Here is a 12,139-nt window from a genome sequence, read left to right on the forward strand (position 1 = left end):
GAAGCGTAATAAAATAATAATGCTAATCTATACTGCCGTATTCTTTTATTTCGTTTTCTCCTGCATGACGTCTTCAGAAATCAGACCCGGCTCTGCTCCACATACCCCGGCTTTATTCCGATCATTATAATATATTGATGAACTCGATGGCAATGTAAATAACGGTAACGTTAAGGCCAGTTCAGATCAATGATTCGCAACGTTTTAGAATTCGTTTTAGAATGTTGCAGAGAAAATTGCAGCGGTGTGAACTGGTTAGTAGCAGAGCCATTGCCTGCCCTGAGGTTTTAAAAGACCGTCCTTGTCAAATCGCCAAGTGCAGTTTTAGAACGTTTACAATCAGACATCTTGGAATTTTGAAAGTTGCACCCAGTCTTGTTGCGAATCATTGATCTGAACTGGCCTTAAGTTAGCTACACTGCAACGTTGCAACAAGGTAGCATTGCATTCGAGAGACGGTTTTCTCCAAGTTTGATGAAGCAGTGCCAGATTCAAACAACAAAAATGCCATAAAAATAATTAAAACTACAATAAAACTATTAATTAAATATTTTGGCTTAATTTTATATGGGTCTGTTATGATATAAAAAGATGTGGTACTGTAGTTATATTTTCAAATGATTCCATTACTTAAAACACTTTTGTCCCAAAAATGGATTTCATCCAATATCAATTGGTGTAACCTATATCAAGAAGCCATTTTAAATCATGTGAAAAAGTAGGCAGCAGGCCACAATTCACACGAGTGTAGTATACACAGCAGGAGGAACCCAGTCCTATGCCACCATATCGGACTCCCTAAGGCATGATGAGCGAGCAGTGTGGGCTCACATGGTCCTGTGACACAGTACAGGAACAAGAAAAACTTTTACCTGCTAAGCACAATTCCATTTCTGTGGGGATTTGAACAAGTATCGTGGAACTTTTCAGAGAAGTCTCACGGCAAGGGGGCGCCAGACGGTGTTGGTGGGGCTCTGAAGCGCTGCACTGACGCACATGTGCAGCGGGGAGAGGACATTCAGACCCCCAAAGACCTCTATGATTTGCTCAAAAGCACAGAGTCTAACATCAAGTTCTATTGGATAGAAGGTTTCTCCAAGTTTGATGAAGCAGTGCCAGATTCAAACAACAAAAATGCCATAAAAATAATTAAAACTACAATAAAACTATTAATTAAATATTTTGGCTTAATTTTATATGGGTCTGTTATGATATAAAAATATGTGGTACTGTAGTTATATTTTCAAATGATTCCATTACTTAAAACACTTTTGTCCCAAAAATGGATTTCATCCAATATCAATTGGTGTAACCTATATCAAGAAGCCATTTTAAATCATGTGAAAAAGTAGGCAGCAGGCCACAATTCACACGAGTGTAGTATACACAGCAGGAGGAACCCAGTCCTATGCCACCATATCGGACTCCCTAAGGCATGATGAGCGAGCAGTGTGGGCTCACATGGTCCTGTGACACAGTACAGGAACAAGAAAAACTTTTACCTGCTAAGCACAATTCCATTTCTGTGGGGATTTGAACAAGTATCGTGGAACTTTTCAGAGAAGTCTCACGGCAAGGGGGCGCCAGACGGTGTTGGTGGGGCTCTGAAGCGCTGCACTGACGCACATGTGCAGCGGGGAGAGGACATTCAGACCCCAAAGACCTCTATGATTTGCTCAAAAGCACAGAGTCTAACATCAAGTTCTATTGGATAGAAGGTTTCTCCAAGTTTGATGAAGCAGTGCCAGATTCAAACAACAAAAATGCCATAAAAATAATTAAAACTACAATAAAACTATTAATTAAATATTTTGGCTTAATTTTATATGGGTCTGTTATGATATAAAAAGATGTGGTACTGTAGTTATATTTTCAAATGATTCCATTACTTAAAACACTTTTGTCCCAAAAATGGATTTCATCCAATATCAATTGGTGTAACCTATATCAAGAAGCCATTTTAAATCATGTGAAAAAGTAGGCAGCAGGCCACAATTCACACGAGTGTAGTATACACAGCAGGAGGAACCCAGTCCTATGCCACCATATCGGACTCCCTAAGGCATGATGAGCGAGCAGTGTGGGCTCACATGGTCCTGTGACACAGTACAGGAACAAGAAAAACTTTTACCTGCTAAGCACAATTCCATTTCTGTGGGGATTTGAACAAGTATCGTGGAACTTTTCAGAGAAGTCTCACGGCAAGGGGGCGCCAGACGGTGTTGGTGGGGCTCTGAAGCGCTGCACTGACGCACATGTGCAGCGGGGAGAGGACATTCAGACCCCCAAAGACCTCTATGATTTGCTCAAAAGCACAGAGTCTAACATCAAGTTCTATTGGATAGAAGGTTTCTCCAAGTTTGATGAAGCAGTGCCAGACCGACTGCCTGCTATCAAAGGAACACTCACGCTCCATCAGGTGACTTCTAAGGAAGCAGGAACAATCCAGCATCGCGAAGTGTCCTGCTTCTGCAGTAGACCACAGCTGTGCCTGTTACAATCCAACTGAAGTGAAATTGAAGGAAAATTACATACAAACAGCACAGCCAGACAAAGCTGTCCTTGAGGAACTCGCAGGGAAATCTGTGATAGTGTCCTACGATGGCTGTACTTTTGTAGGCCAGGTCCTCAGAGTGATTGGCGAGAATATCCAGATCAGTGGCATGCAACAGTCTGGCACAAGAAATGTCTTTGTCTGGCCAGAAACACCAGACATCACATACTACTTTAAAGAAGATGTGAAAGAAACGATCAGTGAGCCTGAGCCCTACAATTCCCGGTCCTCCAAACTGTGCAGCACAGACTGGCACAAGCTCATTGCACCCTGAAAAAAACAAACATAGCACAAGCTCTAGTATCTGAAGCAAGCCCTGTTAACTTAACTAATGTAGCCTTTATTCAATTATCATTTATGTTTCTTGGGGAATTTACATGAATGTTTTAGCATGTTTTGCTATCAATTATTTCAATGCTTTTTACCTTTATATTAAAACACAGCACGGAAAAATCAGCACTTGACTGATTTCTGTTTTAAATGTTCAAACCTCAACTACTTCAATGTTCTTTGTTTTTATTTTAAGAATAACAATAAAATGTTTTAGTGTTTGAAATTCAGCTTTGTAAAGATTCATAATAACATAAAATAAAGTTCAAGTTCTTTGACATGAATGTTATTATTTTCACTTTTGAAATCCTTTATGAAGTGTTCTTTGACACTATGTTTACGTTTTTAATATTTTATGAAGCGATTATTTCAATCAAATGTGTTTGTTAGACATTGAATGCAGAATGCAGTATTGGTTATGGTTATATTTTATATTAAAATCTATAATTAAATTAATATTTTATTCTGATTGTCGTGATTTCTTGAATATCCTTCATGGAACAATGGCTATTGATTTTTTAATTATCGGTAGTGGACATTAGACTTGGTTGTGTTATGTATGCATACCTTCTAAATCTGCCTGCCAGTATGCCACTGCAGAAGATTTAAGTGCAGAAATGTAGTAAGTGTTCTTGCTATATTATTCTTACATTACCAGCAGAACACATGGTTCAATTCTAATTAAATATCAGGCCATGATATCTGGATTTAAAGGAGTACCATGGTGGTTGAATGTGACACTTCCCAGTTGTCTTCAGGCAACAACAAAACAAATGTGCATAATTTTTTTATTCTTCAGTCATTTCAATGTACTTTAAAACATATTTTTCTAAGCCTAAATTTCCCACGATAAAAATTCACCCGAACCGTCTGGGCGTGGTAATGAGAACTGTCAGTTAGCTATGATTGACAGACCGTGCCCCGTTACCATAGCTAGCCCCATGATAAGCGCTATTTTTGGGAGACTGAATTTTCACAAGCTAGCTAGCTTAGTAGTATATCAAGTATCGATAGATAGCTAAGGTAAGGACGTTGACTTATATCCAATTATAATTTTTGCTATCTAGCTAGCCAAGTTAAGATAAAAGCACAACTATAACGTCCTCATAAAAGCAAACTAGCAAGCTAACGTTATCGATAACATTGCCTTATGAAAGCGAACCTCCTAGCTAGCTAACGTTAGCTAGCTAGCTAAATGAATTTAACCAGAAATAATCTAAAGCCACTCTAATTTAAGTGAACCTAACGTTAGTCAAATATTTGCATTGTCTGAACAGCAGGACGGTGTTTTCCTGTCAGATTTCTTTACGGGGCGTGGAAATGGGAGTGGTTACTGTATTCGTGACGTAGCAAAATGACAACTTTCTCAACCGGTTGAAAATAGGACAATGAATTTAAAACGCATATTTCTCCAAAAATACAGAACGGACATATTTAATACTTTGCTCATTGTGTTTCTTCAATGCCTCTTGTGCAAATAGCACATAAAACCGAGAAAGTGTGAAAATCACCATGGTACTCCTTTAACTATAATATCAGTTGGGGTAACCATCATGGTCATATGGGGTAACCAATGTTTTTAGTTTTATATTTATTAATTCACAATACTATTGCAATGCTATATCAAAACATTAAATACTGAGCTTGTTTACTAGGGATACAAATAGCTTTTGCAAGTTTTGTGTTTTGCAAGTTTGTCCACAGGAAATTATTGTTGACGATCATACAAAATAGCATTTACTTAGTGAATGGCTAAAAATGTACCATACCTAAAAAAATTATAATAAATAAAATTTAAGTTAAATGTATTTAAGCCTCTCCAAACTCAGATAGTTTGCTGATTCCAGTGGTTGGAAATGCATAGAAAATGTATTAATTTAAAAATAGGCATGTTACACCAACTGACCTTTTTAAGGGAGTAAAAACATCCATCTAGCATAAAAATGCATTCAGCTATTTTGTATATAATTAAACAATTGTCATTACATAAAGAACATTCATGTGGACTTAAAAATATGTTTGAAATGCATTTTAGTGTACGTTCATTTTTTTCATGCTGAAAACCTTATTTGTCATTGACCCAATTACGATGAATAGGAGACATGCACCGTCTTTGGATTTCAAATCCCCAGGAGTTTGAACAGTCACAGCTAGCTATGACCTACCTGCCAGTGTAGGCTACATGTTTTCTGGTGGCTAAGTCATAGGGAAACTTGTTTAAACAACACAATCCTTACATGTACGTCTTCGTCAAGGTCTTGTCTACATTGTGGTATAAGTATTTGAGTTTTACGAATGGATGTTTTCGGTAATTATGATGAAAAGGGAGATATGCTTTGTCTCTGGATTCCGAATAAAAGTAAAAGTAAAAGAAAAAGTATTCCATAGCCAGCTTAACCTGCTGCTAGTGTATGTCTGATGGCTAAGTCACCGGGAAAACTTGTTTGAACAACAATATTTTTACATATATTTTTTCTATAAGACCATGTCTACAGTATGGTATAAAGGATTTTAGTGGGGGACATGAGCCTGGTCGATCCCAGTCCCTAACTGCAATGGAATTTTGAAGCCACACGGCCGCAGTTTGAAACTGAGACATTTTGGCACGTATTGCGTATTGAGAGTACACTTTTCATTAAATGATGCAGCTCATAACAATACATACCAGTAAATGCATAGTCTATTTGTTTTACTGTACGAATACCACACAATATTGGTTCACGTTGTTGAAGGAAAACCGATAACCCCACCCTCAAAGTTGCACAGGTGATGATGTGTTTCCCTCCAACGACTGGTTACATGCGGAGCGAAGCGGCTAATTTTTAATCCTATTATATGAAACAACAGTTACTGGCAAATTAGCGATTTATATGTTGTTATTTGACTATACTGTAGAATTTATGACATTATGCATTAAGAAGAAACTGTCAAAATATGTTTTCTGAAAGATCGCCAAAACAGGTCTGACCTCCCTAGGATGTAAACCAGTCAGAGGTTGTGGCTAGCCTGCTAGCTAGATATAATTACTTATAACAGTCGACTGCCACTGAATAAAAAGTTAAAAGAGCTAAAAAATTCTGTCCAAAGTTATTTAATTTGGCCAGGGTAAATTCGTAGTTTTGAATGGACTTCAATGGGGAAATTTGCTTTTTGTCACCGGAGGCTTACTAAATTGCAATACCTGGAGTAACCACTGGAGTTTGAATGGCAATCCCTGGCCCCCTGTTCACCACAGGGGGCCAGCTTTCGGTTCTCAAACTCAGCACCGGAAGTAATATCGCCCCCTGGTGATATCTATGATTTTCGCTCAAAAAGCAAGTTCCTCCATTGGGCTCCATTCATTATTTACAGTCAAAATAAAATACTTTCACTCAAATATTGATGTTAACTCTGTGTATTATATTAGAAAGAAAAATCTCTTATTATTTTTCCGAGGTAAAATATTTTTTTCCTACCACACAGACAAATATATTCATTTTTTGTTTCTTAATTATTTTAGCCAATGTTTGCCTGTACACGTGATGTAGGCACGTGACCAAGGACACAACTGAGCATGTCTGTTGAACGAAAAAACGATACTTCCTGGTTATAATTTAGTCCCCATAGGTTTCTATTGGAGTCGCTGTCTCGACATAATATGCACTCTAAGGTTCACCGCCTACCTTCTTCTGGTTCTTATGGAAAAATTCTCTTCCGGAGCCATCACGTGACAATACTACGCCTGACCTCGGTACGCCATTGGCAATCCAACATATCTATCTTTAACGTCAAGGACTTGAGAAGACGGGAAGATTTGATGGGGCAGTTCTGATTTTCAGGTTATGTGGAAAATAGGAATGTCGGAGGAGATCGGGAAGGCACTGCAAGCAGTGGTGGACCGCGTGAAGCAGGCGGCTGCCCGTAGACCACAGGTTAGTTAGGTGACTACTTACTAATAGGAAGGATTGCAACAAGAAATCCCTATGCACTGTGCTATTAGTTGGCTACAAGTGTCAGACGAAGATGCATTCAGGTTTTTGATTAGTTATGTAAAGCACCTCCATAACGTTTAACCGAATCGCAGTGTTCCTGTACGAGCAAACACGAGTCAACTACTCAAAATTACCCTTGTTTGTAGCTGAATATCTTATGTGATTTCAACATCATGACTAACGTTAGAGGCTAACATTTCACTTTGATGCACACGTGGCATGGTGGGTAACGTTATACTAGCCTTGGTATAAATGTGTTTAAATCGCCTCAACCGATATCCTGAAACAGTTTACAGATATCATAGTTGACTAAAGTAATTGCATATTCGGTAAAGCTGAACTTTTTCAGGAAGGTAGCCTTTATTCATTAATTCTGATATATATCTAACAGTTTTACACGCTTAATCAATTTCTACCTGGCGTTGTGCATGCATTTCGGTAAAATAAATTAGATTCGACTAGGATTGTACTGAAACATTTTAACTTGGCTTGATTGTGATGGGGTAACGTTATATCCTTAATAAAAAGGAAAGAAGCTCGTTAAACCTTATTTTATGTCCTTCGCTATTTAGTTGAAACGACCCTGACGCTGTGCTATTGAGTTTATTTCACAACCGTCCAGCTAGCTAATTAGCTGAAGTGATACGTTAGGTTGTTGTCTTGCGTTGATTGCTTGCTCAATGTAGGCTACTGGCTTCGTTATGACTTCTGGTGTGACAGTGTTTCTGGTGTTGGAAGTCATTAAATTGAAATGACTTCCAACACCAAATGTCTGGCTATCTGTGATTGCAATCTCTTTTAGCTGATTACGTATCCTTATGTCAGTATTTTGCCTTGCTAAATTAATGTTAACAGATAAACGTGGCTCAAGTACTGTGATAAAACGTGAATGTTTGTTGCTAACTGCTAGCCGTGTAGTTATCGTGTATGGTGAATTCCAAAACGACGCTTTCAGTGTGAAATAATGTAACTTGCTTACACTTTCTATAGGCCTATGTTAAAGAACCTACATCTTTAATAATCAGGATACAAATGAGGTCAAGTTACAGCTGCAAAGTTTTAGCCTACCTATGTTTCACAAACCTGCCGAAAAAAATCCGCTGAAACCAGCTTTTGATGGTTGGTGCTTTCAGGTGGTGGTCTACGATGGTTTTAAATGGTAGACCATATAGGTAGTCTTATATCATAAACTGGTATTTTTCATATCTACATTGGTTAAGGTGGTTGACCAGCAAGACTAATAGGTTAATTCTGGCCATGCTGGTCGATGGGGTGTAAAGACAGTTTTGGAGATTTTTCAGAAAACATGTTTTGACAGTTTATTTTAAATGCTTAATGTCATGAATGCTACTGTATAATCAAACAACAACATATAAATCGTCTGAAAATGAAGGTTGTTTTCTTTTATATGAGTTTAAACTTTAGCCGCTTCCCTTGCCATGTAATTACTTTTGTGGGAGGAAACGCATCATCTGTACAACTTAATTTTTTCAACAACATGAACCAATATTTTGAGTTATTCATACAGTAAAACTAAACTGATGAAAAACACGTTTTCATCTTACGAAAATGGCAAGTTACTCACACATACATGGCACTATCTATAAGTCATCCATTCAGATCTAGACCTGCCATTAAAAGTATTGATAGCTATCAAAATTGCGCCAAGTTACATGAAACAATATCTTGGCTCACAAATTAAACAAGCTGTATTCCAAAGCAGTGCTACCCAATGTTTCCTAAATAGTTTCAAGTAACTTGGCCCTGTGTTTTGTAATCATCTGAAGACAATGTTGTCATTATCTTGCTTATTACACGGCTAGTTACCTTATACAACAGTTACCAGCAATGATTATATATTAGTTACTTTTACCATTACTAATTTTCATCACTTAATCAGATGAAATTGAAATATTCTTTCATGGCCCTTTGACCATATTGTTTTAGCGTTGTCAAGCAAAACTCTGATTGATAGTTCTATTTGCACTGGTTTTATGCAAAAACTTCTGGTCATTCATTTTATGATTTTATGAAAACAATGGGCCTCATTCACAAAACTTTTCTTAAAGGAGTACCATGGTGATTTTCACACCTTCTCGGTTTTATGTGCTATTTGCACAAGAGGCATTGAAGAAACACAATGAGTAAAGTATTAAATATGTCCGTTCTGCATTTTTGGAGAAATATGCGTTTTAAATTTATCGTCCTATTTTCAACCGGTTGAGAAAGTTGTCAACTTGGTGCGTCACGAACACAGTAACCACTCCGCTTTCCACGCCCCGTAAACCCATGGATAACTCGAGACCCATAGTTTGCGCCACTGGCTTACAGCCAAGACAATGCAAATATTTGACTAACGTTAGGTTCACTTAAATTAGAGTGCCTTTTAAGGACTATTAGATTATTTCTGGTTATATTCATTTAGCTAGCTAGCTAATGTTCACCGGTTCGGGTGAACTTTTATAGTGGGAAATTTAGGCTTAGAAAAATATGTTTTAAAGTACATTGAAATTACTGAATAATAAAAAAATTATGCACATTTGTTTTGTTGTTGCCTAAAGACAACTGGGAAGTGTCACGTTCAACCACCATGTTACTCCTTTAAATTATTTTTAATTTTTATCTATGCGATTCATGACACGTGCAGACCATTGTTTTTGTGCATATCCCAGATATATGAGATTATGAATGCTAGTTGTTTGTAAATTTTATGCGCAGTCCTGTTCATGTCATTTACATAAGGAAACAGCCATGAACAATTAGCCTACAGATAAGAAAAAAAATATGAAAGCCGAAATGTTCTTAGAAACGTTCTTATACGCAGTTTTTGATCAGATGTGATCGTATACATTTTGTGAATGAAGCCCAATGATTCTTTCGGGAAAAAATTATTCCTTCTTGTTATACAAGCACTATTTTTGTTGTGACATTATTTAAGAACATTCCCATAACTTATTTTTGCTTTTTAAAATGGTGTGGTCATGCACGTGTTGGCGTCTTTCTTATCCCTCTCAACCGGGTTAAAAAGCAAAATAACGTTAGCTTTATGCTAGGTTTGCTGTTACTTTACCTAGTTAATATTGAAATTCATTTGGGGTTTAGGTCAAAATGGTCTCACGGCATGCTTGCGTATTTGGGAGTATTGGTTAACGTGGTATTGATAATATGCAAGTTGACACTCAAGTTAACATAATACATATTTGCATAAAATTTAATAGTGAACTCTCTGACTTCGATGGCATAACACTAACTGGAAACAGCTGTATACGGAACTGCTGTATGGACAGCTGAAAGCATGGCTGGATTATGGACCGGGCCAGTGCCCCGGAGCCTCGGACTGCCAGGGGGCCTCCAAGCCTCAGGCTGCGCGCGGTGCGTGGCCCAAGGCTTCCGAAGGAAGCTGAATGCCAGGGCCCTCAGTGCGCACGGCGCAAGCTAACCACTAGGGCCCCCCAGACCCCTCGCCGCTTACAGTGAGGGCCCCCAGACCCCTTAGTGTTTAAAACGTAAGCTGACCACTAGGGCCCCTGGGCGCTTACAATGTGAGGGCCCCTGGGCCCCTCAGGGCCTGTGAGTACATAAAGTGCTTTTCAAGGGGATTTGTGTTGGTTTTCTGATGGTGGCAGCTTGTTACAGTTTGAATTGGGCCGTTTGTCCTTGCAGTTATGTTTTTTACTTATCTCAAATATATCAAAGCACCAATGCTAAACCTTGATCATACTGTAAAATTCCAGATGAGGATAACTGTAATCCACAAGCGTTTCTTAAATGGGTTACGTTGCATGTTTACACGCGGGTACGCTGCATTACTCACCACAAATTATGTGCTTAATTGGGGGCTCATGCTCTCTCAACTGATACACAGCTCGCTCTGTTTTACATTATGTTGTTATCCAAATAATATTTATATTGAACAACAGCTGTGTAAATATTATGATCAATTGGCGTTGGGAGGAGTCCAAGCATTGGCACTATTGCGCCCCCTATGGAGCGATTTTAACCTCTTAAGGCACAAGCCAAATTTTGCCAATCCTTGCCCATTTAGGGGGTACCCTATTTAAAGCTTTATAACTCCAGACGTGAACACCACAGAGACTTGAAAAATGGCTTAAATGAAGCAAGACATTTGTACAATTTACAATACTAACACAGATTAGTTTATATTCATAATTTTGGAAGAAATAAAGTGCCACAAATGCAATTGTTTTGACAAAAAATCCAAAATAAATTTGCACTTTTTAAGTTCGCAATGAAATACTGCGAGATTGAATATATGCAGGAGGTTAAACTATACATGTGCTAGGTCAAAAACTTCTTGACCACAAGTTCATAAAATCTAAGGGTGGATATGTAGAACTACTATAGATGTATGAAGCAAAAACTAAGCAGTGTACCCAGCATCTCCAAATCTATCCAAAATGTCTAAATTATGCATTGCTGTAAATCATAACATATCCATGTATTTCACTACAAATCAACTGTTTTGACTCAAGAAAATCACTGTTGCATAATTTTCAAATGGGAATTACAAGCTTTCAGTCAGTACAGTGGTCTTAAATAGCTAGGTGTCCAGAAACATATCCAAAATCTCTCCAAAATTGAATAAAATGTTTTTTGTCCATTATAAAGCATATAAATGAGCCCCTTATGAGGGTTTAAGATGAAACATTGCTATCAGATTTAAAAAATAATGCAAAAACATTGTCACACAATGCGGTACAGTACCTAAATGTGTAATAATTAACTCGTGTGTATTTCTATACTCTGTACTCTCGTATGTTTTATTGTATGGGGATGAGACAACATGAAAACAATTTTCACCCGTCCACCACGTTTTGGCAATGTTCCAGCTCTGACGTCATCACTGTTGAATGCTTCACAAAAACTATTACACTTCCGTATAACGCTTACATTACAGTGTGAAATATTTACATTATATAACACCACTAACCTATTTAAAAATACTCAATTTCAAAAAGAACTTATATAACCGAAATATTTTGAACGATAATACTTACATAGCAATGGTGAAATCTCCTCTATGTTCAGTAGATAGAGACAGAGAGACAGTATCAATTATATTGTTCTATTCGCTTCTGTTTTGCTCCAGAAAACGATGTCAGCTAGGTCTATCAGCAAACATATGGCTTAGCTATGTTCAGAAGTCCTCAATAATAATAGTATTTTCCAAGAAATTACGAAATATCCTTGAACATGTTTCGTTTGGTGCATCGTATTTGTCTGCTAACAGAGTGTGATTGCGTAAGTGAATGCTATGCTAAGA

The 12,139-nt window shown here is 37.7% G+C and overlaps 1 protein-coding gene across 5 annotated transcripts in view; it reads left to right on the forward strand.

Annotated features, from left to right (window-relative positions):
* Window positions 1–6,500: 6,500 nt before the first annotated feature.
* plpbp (pyridoxal phosphate binding protein) overlaps window positions 6,501–12,139 on the forward strand; it is a 181,811-nt gene continuing 176,172 nt past the window's right edge. For 2 of the 5 annotated variants that reach the window (XR_010323757.1, XM_064296262.1), the window contains exon 1: window positions 6,501–6,795. Coding sequence is in view for 4 of the 5 variants with exons in the window: in XM_064296262.1 (XP_064152332.1) it covers window positions 6,706–6,795 (90 nt within the window). In the remaining variant the exon portion in view is untranslated. The remainder of the gene's footprint in view (window positions 6,796–12,139) is intronic. The other 3 variants (XM_064296263.1, XM_064296264.1, XM_064296261.1) reach the window with 3 other exon arrangements.

The sequence above is a fragment of the Anguilla rostrata genome, chromosome 10 (assembly GCF_018555375.3).
Source record: "Anguilla rostrata isolate EN2019 chromosome 10, ASM1855537v3, whole genome shotgun sequence".
Lineage (NCBI taxonomy): Eukaryota > Metazoa > Chordata > Actinopteri > Anguilliformes > Anguillidae > Anguilla > Anguilla rostrata.